At 46.1% G+C, this 21,568-nt stretch overlaps 1 protein-coding gene across 1 annotated transcript in view; it reads right to left on the reverse strand.

The window, feature by feature from the left end:
- Window positions 1–21,568, reverse strand: part of LOC308303411 (SH3 and multiple ankyrin repeat domains protein 1-like) — a gene marked incomplete at its 3' end in the record, with an annotated part of 51,042 nt that overhangs the window by 1,450 nt on the left and 28,024 nt on the right. Inside the window, exons 17-25 of the mRNA XM_080747769.1 lie at window positions 15,428–15,510; window positions 15,098–15,222; window positions 10,938–11,073; window positions 9,913–9,993; window positions 8,359–8,385; window positions 8,083–8,139; window positions 7,362–7,519; window positions 4,678–4,807; window positions 915–4,188 (exon numbers count right to left, since the gene is read on the reverse strand). Of these exons, the coding sequence (XP_080603895.1) occupies window positions 915–4,188; window positions 4,678–4,807; window positions 7,362–7,519; window positions 8,083–8,139; window positions 8,359–8,385; window positions 9,913–9,993; window positions 10,938–11,073; window positions 15,098–15,222; window positions 15,428–15,510 (4,071 nt within the window). The remainder of the gene's footprint in view (window positions 1–914; window positions 4,189–4,677; window positions 4,808–7,361; window positions 7,520–8,082; window positions 8,140–8,358; window positions 8,386–9,912; window positions 9,994–10,937; window positions 11,074–15,097; window positions 15,223–15,427; window positions 15,511–21,568) is intronic.

Consider the following 21,568-nt stretch of genomic DNA (forward strand, 5'->3'; position numbering starts at 1 on the left):
TAACCTCTCATGTTATTGTTCATATAACCTATATTAGACATGTATGTCTTCTCCATTGTGAGATTCCTCCAGTGTCATCTTGATTTGTTTTTCTACGTTTTATGCAACTAAACCAAAAAATGCAATAAACTGAACTAATACAAATGCTGTGTCCGAGATCACTACTCCCTAATCCCTTTATCAATATTATATGTGTCATATAACGGCGAAAGTTCTAGGAGACTCTAGTGTGAACTCATCTGCGAAAAACTAACAAAAACTCGACTTCAGAGACGGCTCACCGTTAATGCATTGCTGTCCACAATTAAAACATGCCAGATCAACATCAACATTTTTCTTTCAGAGCTATGCATGATGGTATGTAGGATTTGCAATAGTGACCATCGGTTCTACCCTACGGTACCTTTCATGATGCATTGTGGGATAGAAATGACTCTACTACCGGTATATGTGTATAATAATGATCTCTATACATTTGGACACCACTACAAAATTGCATAATCACTATAGTTCAGGGGTCATTGCCATGCTGGCTTGTGGTGTACAAAATGAGACTTGACATTCAGTAATTGGGTCTTATGATAAAAATAACAACAGTATAATGGACGTACGGACATTGATGACCCCTGCTATAGTTCACTAGTATATCGTCACTGTCTGGCAGAAACCTGCTTCATCATACAAGGCCGTCGCACAAAAGTAGTGAAAACAGCCGATCTACAAGCACACAACGCCTTGCAACGCGAGGCGTTGTGTGCTTGTAGATCAGCTGTTTTCACTAGTTTAAATCATTTTCAAAATGATAAATACAAAACAAACGGTTTTGGACATACAAGGTTTCCACCCGACAACGACGATACAGTGATTAGGTATAGTGATTTCGGACAATAAGCTGACTGATCAGACCGGAGTACCTGTGCATGGCGTGGGCCCTGTGGACATGGCTCACATCATCCATGCTCTTCATGTTGCTCATGTGCTGCAACTTGGAGCTCAGCTCGTTGATGATGTTGGCCTTCACACCCGCGAGAGGCGAGTGCCCCCTCCGCCCTTCCAGAGACGTCCCTCCACTCCTCTGGATCCCGGCGCCTCGCTCGTGCTCCCCACTCTCTGCCCAGCTGGCCGGCCTGGCCTCTACGGGTCTTTCCAAGCAGGCGGCCAGCGCCGAGCCAAAGCCCTCGTCCACTTTCGACCGGCCCTGCCTGCGCTTCCTCTCCTCTGCGATGGCGGCCTCGCTCCTGGTGTCCTCGAGGGGGTTGCTGTGGCGGTGCGTTTGCGCGGCAGACGGGTTGGTGCTGCTCTGCCGCCGTAGCACCACATGCGGGTGGCCCCTGCCTCCCTTGTCCTTGTAATGAGTCGTCGTCGTCTTTGGAAACGTGGGGTTCGCTGCTTTGGCATTGTGCACTTCGAACGTTTGCCCGCCTGAGTAGGTCACGTAGGTGTCTGGGTGTTCGCCGGGTGCTTTCTCCCCTTCCGGTACCCCTCCGCCTACCCTCTCGCCTCTCGGCCCGCTCACTCCCAGCATTTCCAGGTGGTGGTCGCTGCTGCTGTGACTGTCCAGCTCCTCGATTCCCGAATCCACCACTGCGTCCTGCCAGTCCCCTGCCTTGGGGAGCATGGCGGTGTGCGAGTGGTGAGGTTCGGCGGCCATTTTGCCAGCCTTGCCGTGGCCGGCCGTGGTCGCGCTGTAGTCGGAGGCCACAGGAGAGGTGGTGGTCGTGGTCGCGGCCACGGTGGCTGTCATAGTGGTGGTGGCATAGGTCATGGTGTTGGTGAGGGTGGCTGTGCCTCGGTCCTGGGCTAGCGTCATGGGGGTCTGGGCTTGGCCGGCCACAGGGTGGGTGTGGGGGCCGGTGTAGTGGGAGGGGGCGTGGGACATGGGCTGGGGCCGGTGGAGCGAGGAGGCTGGCAAAGTGGAGGTGGCCGAGGAGGACTGGGGAATGTCTGGGAGGGAGGGGGAGAGAGCTGACTGCGTGAGGTTGGCCACTTCGCTGTCGTAGGAGGTGAGGCTGGAGGTGGCGGAGTCGCCACCCTGGGGCGAAGGTTGGGTTGCCCCTGGTGGGGGGCCTCCGCCGGGAGCCCTGGGAGATGGAAGCGGGGGCGGCAGTGGCGGAGCGCCGGCGGGAGTCTGGTGATGCGGGTGTTGGTGCTGCTGTGGCGGGTGCTTTTGCGCCCGCTCGTTGCCGCCATTGGCGAACTGCAACGGAGGGGGCAAGGGGTCCGCGAAGACAAACTCGTCGTCTGCGTCTATCGAGGGGGCTGGTGGAGGGAGAACCATAAGTCCCAGTCCTCCAGGCCCCCCTCCTCCTCCTCCTCTAACCTCTCCCATGGGGTCATGTGTCTGGCTGGGGGCCGTGGGAACGGTGTACTGGGGGACATAGCTGGCGTTGGGGGCAATGTCCATTTGCAGGAAGGAGGGCCGGCGAGGCGTGGGCTGCTGCGGTGGGGCAGGAGGCTGCATGGGTGGAGCTGCAGATCTGGCCTCGTAGCCCTCATGCTCTCGGTCTCTGTCCCTGTGGCCCTGTGGGTAGAACTGGGTCGAGTACTGGCTCGTCCTGTCCTCCGAGAACCTCACTCTGAGGCCCTCCCTTGGGCCTCCTTCCCTCTCTCGGTCCATTCTCTCCATTGCTCCACCTCCTCCCAAGCGCATGATCCTCGGCGACTGCGGCCGGCTCAGCGAGGCAGGGGAAGCGATCGCAGTGGGGGAGGTGAGTTGAAGGGGGACGGGAGAGGTGTAGGCAGACTGAATCGGGGTCGGAAAGAGTGAAGGCGTAGGGGTCTGCACGGGGGTGTGAAACCCCCCCACGGTGGACATCTGCCGTCCAAAGTGCCTGTCCTCTCGGCGTGTCCTGCGGTCGTCCTTAAGGGCCCGCTCTCTTGCAGCTAGCGCCAGACCCAGAGGGGACAAAGGATCCAGAACCTTCCCAGTGAGAGGGTGGATGAAGGTAGTGGCCGGCTGGGAGCCATAGCTAGAGGGAGCCGACTTGGGCTGGCCGTCATGGCCGAGGACAGGGGAAGAATACTGAGGCAGGCCAAAGGCTGGGGGCATGCTGCTGGTATAGTTGACATAGTTGTCCCCAGAAAACATGCCTTCGTCGATAGACTTGGAGGGACGGAGTCGAGGGGTGGGCACGTCCATTTGGGATCCCTGCAGGGGCTGGATCCTTATCCCCCCCATGCCTCCTGCCCCCTCTCCTCCTCCAACACCACCCCCTGCCTCACCTTGAATGTCCTCTTCAGACGAGTGGAAGAAGGAGGCACTCCTTCGCCTCATGTCTCGGAGACGCTCCCTGTCTCTGCGAGGGGCACTCGCAAACCCTGTGCTGTATTGCCCGGCATAGTCCACGTTTTCCATATTCTGCTGGGAGGGCAACGAGGGGGCGACAGAGGAAGTGGGCATGGGTGTGGACGTGAGGGGCTGGGGTGGTGTGGAGGTCAGTGGGGAGGCCGGATTGGTGCTGGGGTCATCGTGGGTCTCGGGCGGCGAGTGGACGTCCTCCGTGTCCAGCGGCGTGTCGGCCTCCATGCTGCTGCCCTGGCTGCTGCGACCGCTGCTGCTGGTGGAGGGGGCCTTGACGATGATGGTGGGGATGGGAATGGAGCTTTTCTCCTTCGCGCCGCCTCCCTTCCCTCGGTGCTGCTGCCTCAGCCCATCCTCTATCTTCGACTGCTTAATCAGAGCGCCTCTGCCTCCCCTCTTGCCCGCCGCTTTGCCAGCCCCTCCAGCCCGCTCGCGGGTGGCCACGTGCGGTTGATGCTGCGGCGCTTGCGGGGATTTGGCCGTGGCGCTTGTAGGCGGAGTCGCGCTGCTGTATCCTCTCCTCAACCCTCCCATTTTGCCCCCTCCCCGCCTTGAAACCTCCGGCTCCCTGCCATAAAGCGTCTGTCCTTCAGATTGTCTGTGGAGGGTGGGAACAGCACCCTGCTGGTTCATCCCACCGGGACCTCCTCTCTCCCAGGCTTCTTGGCTGGTGTGCCCCGGCTGGGAGGGGAGCTGGTAGTGGGCTTGGGACACGGGGGGCAGGGGCATGGCTGGTGCTCTCCCAGGATGCGGGCCGGCAGATAAGGGCGGCTCTGGGGGTGACGTCTCGGGAGGCGGGGGGATCTCCTCGGGTCCAGGGACAGACAGGCTGCGAGCCAGTTTCATGGCCGGAGGGTGGAGGTATCCCCTCTCCTCCTCCGTCACACCTGAACACACAGACACACATTTAGTTCATCTTGATGACAATGATGAAAACACAATTTATGACGAAAAGACAGGAACATGGGAAGAAACCCCAGTAAAACTATGCCTAAACCTAACCCTAAAACCTAACCCTTAGTCGAAATGATGTGCCGTCGAAAAAGCGAGATTTCCCCACTTAGCAGGACGCTTAATGAAATAAACTCATAAGTAGCACTTCTCACTTCACACTAGGCGTGATTTTTTTAGTCCATTTTTATCAAGTTTTACATTTTTACACAAAAAATACTAATATTAATATTAAACACTGCTCCATCTAATTAACAGTCCAAGTACTGTCAGAAACTGTAATGGAGGCACACGAAACATACTGTAACGTGAGGCATAAAACCCCAAGCAATGGAATTCAAATCAATCAAAAACTTTGGATAAGCTCACTCTAAGCTCACTCCCTGGGCGGTCTGTGTGATGTCTTTCTACAGGCAATGAATTACCGATAGATTTTTGTCGCATTATGCCTGCATGCTGAGGTCCGTGGCTGGTCGGAAACTGAGCTTGGTTGTAGCCAAAACCTGGCCCGGACTGCATCATGTTAGCTGATGACTGCTGCTGCTCATAGGTTGGCTTTATGAAACACATGCAGTAAGAGAAAGGCACAGGGAAAAAGGCAGGTCAACATGCATTTGGATATCCAATAAAAACATTTATGTTGATCTGTTCACCTTCATTTTCAAGCCATCCCCAGTCCACCTCTGAGACACAGTAACGGTATGCATTAGGGCATTCACCAAATATTCGAATATTCGAATATCAAAGTCACTATTCGGCGTTGTTCACCGAAGTAGAATATTCGCTTATTATTATTATTTTTTTTTCTCTTTAAAACATATATCGTTTATAAAGCTTGGCTAGATAGGAAGTCATAAGAATGAGTTGTCAATGGTTCTCAAACCTTTTTAGGCCGTGACCCCCAAAATAAACATATTTGAACTGGGGATCCTCACCCTGACAAGCACTTGGAATTGTAGGTATTACATTTAATGTGACTCTGTTCCGCAGATAAATATTGTGAAAATAGCAGATCTACATGCTCACACCGCCTCGTGTTGCGAGGCGTTGTGAGCATGTAGATCGGCTATTTTCACAATGTTCGCCTCTTGTTTACTGAATATTTGACAGTTTGGCCAGTCCTGTAGAATATTCAACTATTCGAATACTTTGAGGTTGAATAATTCGAATACTAAAAATCACTATTCGTGAATGCCCTAGTATGCATTATAAGCACATTCATAGACATTATAATGCATTCATAAGTCTTTACAAAACTATTTATACATATTTATAGTCGCGATGATGGTGGGGATGGGTGTGTGTACACACACACACACACACACACACACACACACACACACACACACACACACACACACACACACACACACACACACACACACACACACACACACGATCAAACTTGGATATCTTCCATTCAATATGCACAAGGTATCAATAAACACCTCTGACAAATGGAAAACAGTGGATGTCAGGAATCTGTAAAATATATGGAAATATGTCTTGGGGATTTGAGAAAGCCACTGTAATGGAATGCCAATCAGCGATCAGGCTTTGGCCTAACATGTGTTCAGTGTGGGCCTACATGCATGGGCATGATCATTTGGGGGATGACATTTTCAGTGAATCATTTGAATATTTAAAAAGTCACTGAAACAAGTAGGAAAAAAGGTCTCTTCCATGGACACAGAGACTAAAGCTGGAAATAGAGACAGACTTGTCATTTGGTTAGTTATTAAACCTATGAGTCATCATCAGACCTTTAATTATAAAATGTCTTGAAGAGATGGAACCATCTGTGTTTTTGAGCGGTGCAAACCGCTCCTAAATGTCACTCTGCGTGTGTAAGCCCAAAAATATTAGCCAAAAAAGGAGATATGCATGTGTGTCGTGTTTGCACCGCTCACTTCGCACAGGTGTACGTTGGCTATTTTCACGCTATTTTCATACATTGAAAATAACTACTAGCATTTGATTTCATTATCTTTAAATATTTTACATGCATTAATTAACATGGTGGGGTTTTGTTTAATGCAATGAGGTAAGGCATGTGGTAAGCTAGCCTAGTAAACTGACTCCTCCCATCTTCTGTTCCAATCTGCAGAAGATCTCCCTCGCATTCGAATGAAGGCAGGAAGAGACTGGTTTACGAGGCTAGTGGTTAGCCTTGAACCAGGGACCATCAGAGGCCATTCAACCACAGGCTGAAAATGTTGTCAACATTTGAGAAATAAAATGCCAAAAGCCTTTTTATGACTCAAGTGTCTAAACTGTTGCTCAAGTGTGGGGTCTGAGAGGCTATATGGGGCTGTTAAGTATGACATCATTTTGTAGGCAGAGGAGAATTTCTGCCCCCAGTTTCCGTGAATCTTTTTACTATTTTTACTATTTACACATTTTTCTTCTCTTTGTTGTTGAAAGGAAAGTGTTAGAATTATACTTTAGTCGTTATTTTTTAGTTGTTGTTTTTTGAAATAGCGAGGGACAGAAAATGCTCTGGGGGCAGATTCTCCTCTGCCTACACAATGATGTCACGGCTTAAAAGCCCCATACATCTCAATGTTGGTCCATGGCTCAAAAGCTGAATAAATAACGGACCTTGATAATAAAAGGGTTAATAAACCAATTCTGCACTGGCCTCTGCAGGTTGACACTAGGCTGCGCTGCCAGCCTCACCTGGCCACACCTAATTCATTCAGAAATAGTAGCTGGTATAAGTATTATTACATCATTATTGGGTTGTGGCCAGCAGTGAAACCTGATTAAAAATGTCAATCAGTAGAGGCCTAATTCCAGGGTATAGTTCTTCCACTATTTTGTTGTATGACGAATTGTGAAAATATGCACATAGCTTGTAGATCAGCTATTTTCGCCAAGAATGACATGGCCAGAATGACATGCCCAGAATAGGGCTAACGCCAAACATTTGACCATGCCTTAAATCCTTGTGTTTGTTCTCAGCTACTCTTAAAGGGGCTACACCATGAATTTCACTTTTTCTCAATATTTCAAAAATAGACACAACAGTGAAGGGTGATTTATACAATAAAAGGTCACAGCGGGACACATTGTGAGGCATAAGGACAGTGATCATTTCCAACAATACCTCGCTGGAGGCATTCGGAACAACACTCTTGCTCCGGTCCCGTTCCCGTTCCCGCTCCCGCTCCCGTTCCCGTTCCCGTTTTCCACCATGACCTCGCTGACCCTGGCTGTCTGATGTAATGGTGTGCTGGGCCGCTGCCAGGATTTCATCCAGTTTATCTGAGGCAGAGAGGAGGGGGAGTGGAGAGCAAGCCAGGAAATAGAGGAGATTTATGGAGTCAAAGTGTAGACAGGCCTAATAATAGGATGTTTTCATTCAACTGAATTGAATAGCACACTCAATGCAGTTCAAATACATGGGAATTCAATTTGATAAATGTCGTTTTGTTTTGTTTCATTTAAATTCAATTCAATTCAATTCATCTACATTCAATTCAATTCAATTCAATCCATTGAAACATAAAATACCCAAACATAAACCATAAAGACAAACATCAGTTCTTAACCACTTGAGCCCTACATACGTCGTTGTACACCCAATAGCAAAAATAGCAGATCAATGCATCACATTGCGTTGTGAGCTTTAGACCTGCAATCTTTGCTATTTTTTGAAGATATGTTATTATAGGTGAGAATGTTCAACTATAATAACATTCCCAAAACAGGGGCACCAGGTTGAAAGTTGTTGCAACAGACAGCTGGTTGACAAGTCAATACTTCTCTAAAGGAGGTTTAACCTCATCCTCTAACAGCACATGACAAGAGCAGGGGTGATTTCTTACTCAGTGCCATCTGATAAACCGTTCTCTTCTTGTCAGGAGCCTGAGTGGACTCGTATTCTGATGGAGGAAGAACATAAAATAGGAGTCCTCTAAGCATCAAACGAGGTGACACTCTGGCTTTATCGCTTGATGAAAATGAAAGTTTCAACAGAAAGAAAAAAAACGTATTTTTGTCAAGCGATGCGGCCGTGGGACGTATCACAAATTGACCCTTAATTTTGGTTCAGGGGCTGATGGGAGATTTAAAAAAAATATAAGCTAAAGAACCATAATCACCTCCTTTCTTTTTCCACGGAGAGGCAGCTGTGACATATAACAAATTAACAATTGGAGAAAAAGGAATTAGAACTGGGTTAAAGTGTGACATGGCCATTGACCATCAGTGTCATGTGGATGAAGCGATGGAATACATACGGTACAGGGGGCACACTGGGATGATGAGAATGCTGATGTGGTGGGAGTGATGGGGCTGATGAATACAGAAATGGGCATGAGAGGGTGTCAAATATCCATGATTCTCCCACCTTTCTCCACTGTTAGCGGCAAATTTTGTCCAGCATAAGAAAGAAAGAAAGAAAGAAAGAAAGAAAGAACATATCTGTGAGTATATCTGATTGGCACGACCTGGCGTTTGTCAACGAACCTAAGCACAACGGTGGGGGCCAGTGGTGGGCAAGGAGGTAGGGAGCGCTTCGCTGTGTTCACGTGCGGAGGTGCCGAAAGTCGGGGGGACGAAGATTTACTATTCTGTCCATATAACGGCACATAACTCGGTAGCGGCGCTGAATCGGCTCATGCGACCGTCGCAACTCTCGATGTGGCTCATGGTCGCCTGAGACGGCGCGCCTCCGTCGTCATCACCGAAAACAAGCGCTCCTTTCCCTTGCAGCTCCACGTGCCCCCCCACCGTTGTGCTTAGGTTCGTTGGCAAAAACACGCATGCGTTATTGACAGTGTCCAAGCCAATAGTATGAAGTTGTCTAGAATTCTCTACTGCAATGTATGCTCTCACCCTAAATGTAAAGTCCAGTTCTCTCACGTACAGAGAATGGGAATTGTCTTGTGAAGGGACCTTCATCTATTCTACACGGTCCTCCTCATTATGCCATTTCTAATTATAAAATGACATCGCACCTTTCCAAGGCCCCCCACATAAACTCGCCTTAATATTTAATGCAACGTTTTCCACAACCATTCAAGTGGTGGAGGAGGTTGGGGGTAGGGGCTCTCTGCCTAGAGGAGCTTCCATCATCCTCACAAAAGGGAATTTCATTAGTAATGCTTTCAGTGGAGAATCTTTGTGCCACTGAGCTGAAATTGTTCCTGACCCAAGGCACCTTTCTGTACAATCTAAAAAGATCTGCCTTAATTTAGCTAGCTTCTGAATAAACATTTGACCACATTTCAACAAAATACCTGCCAAGGATCATTAAAGTTTCACCTCGTCTCCAGTCTGACCAAATGCAGTGCAACATTAATATTTTGGCAAGAAATAAAGGTCCTAGCAACTGAAGAACTCTTCATCGTCTTTACTCTTTCTCCCTTTGTTTTTGTCAATTCAACTCACCTACATTCAATTCAATCCAATCCATAAAATACCCAAACATAAACCACAAAGACAAACATCAGTTCTTAACCACATTTGACCAAATTTCAACAAAATACCTGTCAAGGATCATTAAAGTTTCACCCTGTCTACAGTCTGACCAAATGTGGCGCAACATTAATATTTTGGCAAGAAATAAATTGAGAACTATTGGTCTTCTTTACTCTTTCTCCCTTTGTTTTTTCTTTTCTCCATTCTTTCTTCTCCTCCAGCGTCTCTCTTACCCATGTCCTCCAGCTCTGATGTCATCGACTTGGAGCGCATAGCGATGGCAGGAGGAGTCAGCCTTTTAGTCTGCTGAGGAGCTGCCAGAGGAATCCAGCCAAACACAGTCTTAATGTTTAGTGCTCTGGTGTACATGTGCTGCCACCAGTCACAGCCATGTTACAACAAGCCAATACAATGAAATGAGCATGCAAACAGCTATCATCACATCACAACCATAAACACCTGAATCTAGAGTAGTGAGTCATTGTTTATATGTGTATAAATATGTATGTATCACATACAACATCCTTTATTTTCCCTGTGAGGGGGGGGGGGGGGGGGGGGGGGGGGTTAAAAGCAGTGTCATAAGCTTGTGCTGATTGGGTCAGCTCCTGTATTTTCTCAAGGGAAAATATGGCAGCTGACCAATGAGTGTGCCGCTAAAGTGCCGCCTGCTCAATTGAACTCTCATGACGAGCGTGCGAGTTGCTTAAGTAACTGTAAAACACGAACATAACTGGGCTGCCGAACATGGTTGCCATGCATTGACACTGGAGCTTGTTCAGGTGCAATGGTACCAAAACTCGGAGTGGCAAAACATCGACCTTCGATCGTTCACGTAACGTGAGGCAGGCCATGTTTTCAGCCACCTCCCTCCCCCCCCTGCTGCGAAATCCCTGCAGGACTACCATTCCATCTGCTGGGGCACTTCCTCATAGACAGTAATATTATCCAACTAAAGAGTTAATCATAATTATGTTATTTTCTCGTCATCTCTGTGAATAAATAAAGCTACGGACAACATTATGTACGTATTACCTAGTATTCATCATTGCCCTCAGACGGTTAACCAAAGACAAACGCCATGTGATAATCTATGTATAGTATGCATAATGTATGTACTTAATATGTAAAATCCTGAGCCCTTTTCTCGGTACACAGAAACAAATCCAAGCAATTCTTGGAAAGAGCTGCACCCTTTGTTTATAATAACGTTGAAAGAAAACAACAACTGCTGACTCTTGAATGTTGAGTGATGTACCTTTCTTCCTGGAGGTGTCCTCCAGCTCAGGGTTACGAGCCACCATCACAACCTTAACCATGAGGCTGTTGCCACCCTGTCGGATCATGTTGACCACCTGCCTGTGGCCAACCTTGACCACATTCTGGCCATTCACCTGACAGACACACAAACACACACAAACAACCATCACAGTATAAACAAATGATGTACACCAGGGATCTTCAATGTTTCTCAGCCCAAGGACCCCTTAGCTGAGAAAGAGATGAAGCAGGACCCCCCCCCCCCCCCACACACACACACACACACTCGCACCCCACCCCACCCTTTCACATCTTCTCATCAACTGAGACATTGTTCACAAATGTATTTCAAAGTTCCACCTAAAGTTCCCACCTCAGTTGGCAAAAAATCCTTTAGTTTTAAAGCTCCTTCCGACTGGAACAATCTACCTGTTCATATCCGGTCAATATAATCTTTTCAATTGTTCAAAACATCGCTGTCCTCTCATTTTGAGACTACTTGCTCATGCTTTCATTAACAGTATAAAAGATCTCTGACAATGATTCATATATGTGCTCTGTGTTTTTGTTTGTTTTATGTTTGTTGTTCGTTTATTTTGTTTGATTTATTTTCTCCAGTTTTTTCTTGTAGTGTTATGTTCTGTTTGCTACTGTATGTATGTACTTACTACTTATATGTACTTCGTATGTATTCTGTAATGTGCAGAGCTCCTTGAAAACGAGATGGTTCATCTCAAGGGGTTATTCCCAATAAAGACATTTCAATATATACTACATGTTGTATGAATTGTGTTGCAGATTAAACCCTTTCTTAGATTTCATAGATACGTAGCTTCATAGACTTGTGTATTATTGTTGTGCTGGATTTATGTTAAAGTTAGTTGAGATTTTTGGACATGAACCTGTAGGAAATACTTGCCATTAATATAGTGGTTGCAAAGGTATTCATTGATCGCTAGAGTTCCGTGGTCAGAGTTCTGCTCGGTTTCTGATGAATATAAAGTCGTTCCGGTGATTTGGCGGGGACCAGGGGCAACTCATAAAAAATAGATGGATCCACAAAACAAGCGTAATTTGTATTGTTGACCTTTTCAACTTTAACCCCTCTGTCACATGGTACTATATTTTTGTGTCCAGTCAGGGGCACAGTCACAAGGGGGAGGGGGGGGGGAGTGGGACTGAGTTACTAGGGCCCAAGATGGAGGGGCCTTCATTGTTTTATACTTTAGCTATATAGCAGATATACAAGCTCACAGCACGGCACCGAGTGCCACACTGCAAGCTTGTAGATCTGCTATTTTTGAAAAGTCATGAAAATGTGCGAAATCTTTGAATAAATGTATTTTTTAAGCAAACATTTGTAACTCAAATTTTGCTTCTGGGGGGTCCCTGGAACTAAATATTTTGAGATGGGGGTCCGTGGCCAAATACATATCATTTTGGGGGTCCTTCACGTGAAAACGTTTGAGCACCACTGACATAGAAACATCGTTTTTAAAAAAAGAACCTTAGAAGGATTTGAAATATTCAAAGACTTGTTTTCACACTTTTTCCAAAAATAGCAGATCTACGAGCTTGCAAGCTGTGAGCTGGTATATGTGCTATTTTTCAATAGCTAAAGCAAAAAGAATTGAAGTGAATCCTTGTACCCACTACCCAGGGCCCAGAATTTGGTGCGACACCCCTGAGTCCAGTATCACTATGCCACTGCAGCATATGCCATATGCCCCCAAAACAAGGTGCTCTGCAGTCAGCAGATCAGAAAGAAAGTAGTGCTATATGGTTGAAATAAGTCAACAATAGAAATAGTTTTGTGGATTCATATATTTTTGAGTGGTGCTCCTGGAAGGAGCTAAGCTCCAACATCTGGTTTTGTCCGGTCCCCAAATAATGACGGGGCTCTGAAGCATGGCCTATATTTGGCCTACATCTGGCCAACATACTGGCACAAATGGCTGAAAGAAAATATCCGGCCCCCAAAAAACGTCTCAAAGTGTGTTGTATGCCCAGGGTCCCATTGGCCAAGCTTCGCAGGAGGACACGCTGTGATTGGCCAGAGGGAAGCTTAATGAAATTAACTCGCTCACTTCACACTAGGTGTGAGTGGTCCCCGCCAAATCACCAGACCTCTGACAATCAATTAATACCTTTGCAACCAATTCAATTTTTAATTCAAAGGAGCTTTATTGGTATGAGAAAACATACATTTACATTGCCAAAGCAAGTGTTAAAAATAAAACCACTATATTAATGGCAAGTAGACTATTTCCTACAGCTTTATGTCCAAAAATCTGGACTAACCCTTTAATGTGTATTTTCAGACAGACCCCTATCACAGAAAGACCCCTGTTGAAGATCCCTGATGTATATGATCACACTGTAGTAACTGAGAAGAGATGAATAATAGGATGGCATACTGTAGATAATGACAGTCTCCTGTTGTGCGACTGTTCTGGTATCGCCTATAGTGGCCTATAGTGTCAGACCGGTCTATATTTCAATCAAAGCTGCACCCACGTGGCCTGTAAAAGTGAAATTGTGTAACACACTGAATGTTGCGTTTCAGGTCCTATTTTATCCAAATTAAATCCTCATCTCCTATAACTTGTGTCCTTTCCGTGCATGTTAGTCCCTCCCGTTGAGAAAGCATGTATGAAACGAGAAGAGGAGAGAGGAAAGTGCGACGTCCATTTCTGATGACACCCAGGTGACACGCCCCGGGCGGGGTCATCACACATGATAGATATAAAACCTAGATAGCACATTCACCGCGGCAGTTCATTGGAGCAACCTGTAAAAAACGGGAGTGTGGCAGTGCAGAAGACACGCTGCCACTCAAAGTGACTACTGGCTTGCCCTCCCGCCCGCGAATCCGCGATACAGACACCCCGGAGCCAGAGAAGGCATCTACCGGTACCTTTCTATGTCTATAGTTGAGCTCTAGAAGAGCTATCACAGAAGTCAGTGATGATCGTGTTGATGATCTAGTTGCGAGACAGTGGGAGTAGCGTTACGGCACGCTTAGACCAGCGAATGAAGCCGTTTCATCACTCCATTACCATGTCTGGATAGGTTTCCCATGCTTTACGTCAGGGTTCCCCAATAGGCGGCCCGCGGGCCATTTGCGGCCCGCGGGGGGCTACTGTCTGGCCCCCACCAACCCCAGTAATAAGAGCAGCAACAACACTAGTATATCGTCATTGTCGGGTGGAAAACCTGTATCTCAAAATGCGTACAGTACGTTCTTTCGCAAAGTAAAGCTCTGCTTCATCAAACAAGGCCGTCGCACAAAGGTAGTGAAAATAGCAGATCTACAAGCACACGCCGCCTCGCGGTGCGAGGTGTTGTGTGCTTGTAGATCGGCTGTTTTCACTAGTTTAAATCATTTTTAAAATGATAAATGCAAAACGAACGGTTTTGGACATGCACGATTTTCACCCGACAACGACGATATCTGAACTGTCACTGGAGTAGCGGGAACGCCACCGTCGCCCCCTGCAATGTTGTGGCCCTCGGCTTGGTACCCTGGACATAATTTGGCCCTTAGGAAAGTCTTCCTGGTAGCAAGCACTTGGGTTTCCTACCTCCCACTTGCTCACCGGTGACTCCTAATCCTATCTCCTTCGAGCAGGCATAAGAGATTTGACAATCTGGCCAAAATAACTTCAACTTCCTGTAGCAGGAGTTAGGATGTAGGAGATAGGTCAGGTTCGGACCTGAGACGTGCTAACACTGTGGGTATAAGAGCATCAGCCGAAAGCCTAAAATAATATGATGGTAGCTGCTGGCGTCTCCATGTTGGAGGTGTGTCAAATGAGAAGTGATACACTGACAAATCAGAACAGGTATAATGGCAAAAACCTACAGTCCTGAAAGCACATGCTGCTGCTGCTAACTAAGCCAGAACCTTTGGTACTGAATAAATCACTACATGTGTGGTCACATTCTGTTGTGCACCTCATGTGCACCACTGTTACTGTTTTGTCAAAAGAGTTTCAGTGAATGGACAGGTTCAATGTTTGACTTTGTGTGGGCTCATGATTGCCTGCTAGCGCTAACAATTCATCATCACAGCTAAAAGGCTCCCCTCAAGTTCCCCGCGTTGGCCTTGATTTGTGAGTCGACGCTAAATGCCACTCCAGTCTAGGGTGTCCCTACCTCGATGAGGAAGTCCCCCATCCTTAGCCCCGCCCTCCAGGCCACACCCCCCTCATCGACAGACTCCAGGTACTGCAGCGCGGGGAACGCTGGCGTCGGAGTGAACTCCTCTATGGGAGTCTGAGCTGGAGACAGGAAGGCAAGGAGAGGTTTAGCAACAACAACAACAAAAAGGTGACTGATTAGACAAAACAAGTGGGTTTGAAAGGGAAGATTAGATAGAGAGAGAGAGAGGGGAAATGGGAGGGATAGCGGTGGATTCTGAGAGAATGAGACGTCTAGATAGAGGGGTTTGGGGTTCATTTTGGAGGAGGACAGGTGCTTGCTCACCTTTTGCTCCCCTAAGCACAAAGCCAAAACCCTCATTGTCTTTCTTCTGCAGGAGTACTGTCTTCTCCTTAATGATGTAGTCACTTAAAGAGAGTAAAGAAGGAGGACAGCAGTCGGAGAACGACAGGAACGCACCAGAAAAGGAGAGAGAGAGAGAGAGAGAGAGAGAGAGAGAGAGAGAGAGAGAGAGAGAGAGAGCGCTAGCTATATGAATTCTTTAGCAACAAAAAGAAAAGTCTCATTGTCATGCAAATAAAGCATTTTCTGAATGTGGGAGACAGTTATACTGCATCACATTATGAAATCACACTGCACCAAAAGATGGGAGGGTATGAGTATGTCAAACAAGTAGCACTACCCGTACAAGGGGGTTGATGGCTGTGGGGGGGGGGTGTTAGTATCATGATGGGTGAAGAGCACGTATGCAGTACACAGACACCATCCGTACTTTAGCCTATTCCAGCCAGTGCTGACTAGTGACTTGGGGTGGTGGTGGTGGTGGTGGTGGGGGGGGGGGGGGGGGTTAGGGGGTATGTACAAACACTTCCACCAATGATGGAAACTTCCAAATGCTCCTAAATCATTGTATTCGCTTTCATCACTGCCTCAGGCGGCCTTGGCGAGCAGTCCTGCTGCTTTGTCGATTCCAGCGCAGCGCTACTGGTCATACTGTAGATGGCACAAATATGTACAGTACAGCAGGAAATTCAACACTCCAACTAAACTCTCTCCACGCTCTCTCTCTCTCCTGCACAAAGACCACCGTCCAGGAGAGCTCTAGAAGAGCTATCACAGAAGTCAGTGATGATCGTGTTGATGATCTACAAGCATGTGTGTTGCAGATCTACAAGATCTAGTGTTGCAGATCTACAAGCACACAATGCCTCGCACCGCGAGGCGTTGTGTGCTTGTAGATCGGCTGTTTTCACTAGTTTAATTCATTTTTAAAATGATAAATGCAGGGGCGCCTGGTGGCCTAGTGGACCAGGCGCATACCATATTGGCATTGCCATTTCAGCATCAATGCCTGTCGGCGTTGCCGGTTCGATTCCCGATCCGGGCGGCCTTTGCCGCATGTCACTCCCTGTCTCTCCCCCATTTCCTGTCAGTCTACTGTCCTATCTAATAAAGGCAAAAAGCCCAAAAACAAATCTTTAAAAAAAAAAAAAAAGATAAATGCAAAACGAACGGTTTTGGACATACAAGATTTTCACCCGACAACGACGATATCTGAACTGTCACTGGAGTAGCGGGAACGCCAACGTCGCCCCCTGCAATGTTGTGGCCCTCGGCTTGGCACCCTAGACATAATTCGGCCCTTGGGGAAAACGAATTGGGGAACCCTGCTTTACGTGGTACCCAGCGTTGGTCTGCGAGCTGCCTCACTCAAATCCATGTCTCACGACCCAGCGAGTTCTACTCTACAATGTCAATCCACAGGTCTGCTAGTCAGCCCGGAGGCTGGAGCTTGTTCTGTGCAACTTGAATGAGAGTTCTAGGAATCGTCTTTCCACGACATCTCATCTCATCTCTACGCTAGCGGGTGTTCAAGTGGAATCAAGCTGACATTTGACTCCAATTGAATGTGCAGCACACAAAGTGTGTTTGTTTGCCTGACGCGGCTGAGTTGTGAAATTAACGGGTGAGTGTTCAGTAAATACAAGTTTACATGCTTCAACCTGTGTGAGTTTTAGCAGTGTGTTGGCTGAGGCATTTATAAATGTAAAATTGCACACCACCAGGGGCGTCAATTCTCTCATTTGCAAATCCCGCCCCATTCTGCCCTGTTACTATGGTGGTACAGATGACCCTGGGCAGATTGTTTTTATAGTGGCAGTGAATGGGGGGAGAGGGTATTTTCATTGCCTCATTATTGCAATTTAAAGTACCAAAGGAAAAACATCTAGGTGATATTAATAAAAAGGGAAGACAAAGGTACAGTAGTTACATTGCAAAACAGGGGGTTTCCCTCGAAAATATATGTTTTAATTGTTTAATCCCAGTGGGACAGAATCACCATTGCAGATTCTTTTATAGTGGAAGTGGATGGGGAAAAAAGATTGTTCATAGCCTCATTACAGCTATATAAAGTACCAAAAAAAACACATCTACGTGATATTAATAAAAAGGGAAGAAAAAAGTACAGTAGTTACATAGCAAAACAGTAGTTTTCCCCCGAAAATATATGTTTTAATTAGTTTAATCCTCTGGATCAGAGAGAGAAGAGAAATAGAAAGAGAAAGCGCAGTGCATCTTGGGTAGGAAAATGACAACCAGATTATAGTTCTACTCACATAATAGGCTGGCTTTCGTAATTCTGCCCATTTAAAATATATGTACCCAATCGTAACTCTTAGTTACATTGATAAGGTCCATGTGAACTAGTCTGTTGAAGCTTATTCATTATAATGAGCGAAATCGCTATCACCTCGCGCGGCCGTACTGCACGCACGCCGTGTCGCGCAGAGCGGACCGTTGTTGAAAGCCTAAAGCAACATTCTCCACTGCACAAACTCCACCCCCGATAGCAAAAAGTGAATGATTTTTTCTGGTTGGCCAGTCAGGGAGTCTCAGGGACCAATCAGAAGGCTGACAAACGGTGAATTGGGTATGCAGCTGCCATACCTTGGGTCCAGGGGGGAACATAAAAGTTACTTTTAAATATAAATCCATGAATGTCTCTTTGTCTATCTGTTCTGGTTATTATGTTGTTAATTTACAGTAAAATAACTACAAATGCAAAATTTTACAAAATGGTCACTTTAACAAGGTATTATAATGATATTCTCCACACTTCTATTCTCCCCATCTTGACAAAATGGTACAGGTGCAATTCATTATTGTTAATTGTGGCACGTTTACTATAGCCTATGCCAAGTTTAGCTGCACTTGAACAACCGTTCCGGCTGCCATATCCATCCCAAGAAACCGTAGAAATGGGGGAAAAAATGTAATGTATTTCTTAAAATAAATGTATCATGCCTGTTGCTAAGATATGGCAACATGACTGGTGTCTTCGCGCGCGTGCAAGACACCAGTCATGTTGCCATACCTTAGCTTTTTCTGAACTGATGCCACTGTACACCACCACTAATTTACAAAATGCATAAAATACCGGTACCAATGTATCCACCATGACACTCTGGTGTTGATGGATTAGATTATGCAGGCACAGATAACAATATTGACACTCCATATAACGCACAATCCAGCAACGATGTGTAATCATGCTAGCTATGTAGCGCTGCACAAGTACAGCTAAAATGACATTGCTCATTGTTTGACTACATAATGTGATCATGATGAATAACAATAACTGCAATTATTAGTCTTGGCAATTTAGGGAAGAAATGATTTTCCTGCATCTTTTGCCAACAGTCTTTCCAACCACAGTGCCTGTTCTCAATTAAAGGATATGAAATAAAATGTGAAACGTACACAATTCTTAATTAAGACTGTTCTTAATAAAGAACTGTACAATAAAGACTGTTAATTAAGAACACAAAAGTTGTGATTGAAGTGTTCAATCATTCATTTCTTATCGTTTAATGGCGTTTGAACAACACAGCGTGAGACGCGTGTATGCTGCGAGGGTCAGAGACGGCTTAAAACTCACAGGCCAGACTTTATGCCAAGACACAACTTTTAGCCCTCAACAGAAACCCTCCCCCTGCCGCTGCCGAGGTCCGTCCCTCGTGCGTTCTCCATCAATGTTGCCGTTTCGCCAACGCACAGCCGCCTGCCAACCATCTGCTCTTCACACCTCATTCATTTTTCTCTCACCCTATCCTCCATCATGCTCTCCCTCTACACAGATCAAAGTAACACGGAGTGGGTGGACGGATTCACCAGGCATTCCATCCATTGTGTGTGTGTGTGTGTGGGGGGGGGGGGGGGGGGGGGGGGGGGGGGGGGGAGTCAAAAATGTATGTCCCAATAAGGAGACTGAGAGGTGTTGCTGGTTGTGGGACAACCTGAACATGAATTCCTTCACACGAAGAGTTCGTTGCGTCCATGCCGTACCACCGACGGTTCTGATTTAACCCATTTAGGCCTAGAATTATTGAATGCTTTAACCAGTGAAAAATAGCAGATATACAATAGCAGATATACAAGCTCGCAGCGCGGCACTCGGTCTGCTATTTTTGAAAAAGTCGTGAAAATGTATGCAAATCTTTGAATATATGTATTTTCAAAGCAAACGTTTGTAACTCAAAGTTTGCTTCTGGGTGGTCCCTGGAACTAAATATTTTGAGATGCGGGTCCGTGGCCAAATACATATCATTTTGTGGGTCCTTCACATGAAAAGGTTTGAGAACCACTGACATAGTAGTCTCTCAAGAACAGACTAACTGAGCTCCATTTAAGTGAAAAGGTCCTTTTTTTGACGATGGCTATAGCCAGATTGCTGACATAGAAACATAGGTTTTTCAAAATATCTTAGAAGGATTCAAAAGACACTTATAGAATGGGGTCAAAATTCGAAATTTCACGATTTTTCAAAAATAGCAGATCTACAAGCTCGCAGCTTGTATATCTGCTATTTTTCAATAGTTAAAGCATAAAATGATGATACACAATAATGTGTACCCGTTCTGAATGGGTAATCACCACCGAGGACGACACACAGCGGAACACCCACGAATGTTGCCCAAATGTGGTTCCCATCGACCGTGGCCCTGTACGGCTCCAACGTCCCTGGTTAAGCGCTATTGGCTGGCACCCAGTAGAGTGTCCAAATGGAACTCGACGAATCGTTGGGTCCGTTGGGTGTACACTTTCAGGGTTCTGAATGAACACCTAGGATTTTACAGTGTAGAGCAATCCCCTCCAGCAGTGGCCTAGGCAGAGCTCTAAGCCTATTAGAGAGCAGTGTTATTATGTTGCCTCCTGAGTCATCCTCTCAACATCCACAATTACTGGGGAGGAAAAAGGCAGCATTTTAACCATTCATGTGCCGCAACGCACAGTACATGCAGATGAACCGGCGATATGGAGACAGTGCCCACAAGCCATATCGTCGTTGTCGGTTGGAAACCTTGTATGTCCAAAACCGTTCGTTTTGCATTCATCGTTTTAGTCGAATGAATGAATATCAGTGAAGTAATACACCCGCACACTGCCACTTGCAGGTTCCAAAATATCAATTTATTAAAAGCGACGTTTCGGTCGTTAGATCTTCCTCAAGCTGGGTGTGCGACAGTCTTCTCTTAACAAGCATTTATAATTTTAAAAATGATTGAAACTAGTGAAAACAGCTGATCTACAAGCACAGTTTACAGTTTACAGTTTAGGCATTTAGCAGACGCTTTTAATCCACAGCGACTTACAATAAGCAGATAACATCACAATAATAAACAAGATAATATGTCAGTACATCATCAACAATATAACAAATGCAAATGGATATCTATCTAGAAAAAACACAATATAATCAAAGTTCTAAAAACCTAAAAACAAAAACAAATGCTAACTAGCTTCATGTACGGAATGGGGTAAAAAAAAAAGCACACAACGCCTCGCGGCGCGAGGCGTGTAGATCAACTACTTCTGTGCGACAGCCTTGTATGAGGAAGCAGGGCTTTACTTTGTGAGAAAACATACAAATCTGAAACTTGGAGATACGAGGTTTCTGCCCGACAATGACGATATACAGCACACAGACACAGGTAAAATGCTGGACTTGAACCTGCATTATGGAGACAGCTGTGCCCACGCACCATGTACAACACACAGCACCATGTACAACACACAGCACCATGTACAACACACAGCACCATGTACAACACATAGCACCATGTACAACACACAGCACCATGTACAACACACAGCACCATGTACAACACACAGCACCATGTACAACACATAGCACCATGTACAACACACAGCACCATGTACAACACACAGCACCATGTACAACACACAGCACCATGTACAACACACACACACACAAGTAAAATACTGGACTTGAACTGTTGATATGAACACAGAACCAGTGGTGTAAAGTAACCAAGTACATTTACTTAAATACTTTTGAGCTATTTGTACTTAACTTGAGTATTTCCAATTTCCAATACCTTTACTTTTACTCCACTACATTTATTTGGAAACTTTAGTTACTAGTTTCTTTGCAAATATAAA

Source organism: Nannobrachium achirus (genome assembly GCF_963921795.1).
Source record: "Nannobrachium achirus genome assembly, chromosome: 18".
Taxonomy (NCBI): Eukaryota; Metazoa; Chordata; class Actinopteri; order Myctophiformes; family Myctophidae; genus Nannobrachium; species Nannobrachium achirus.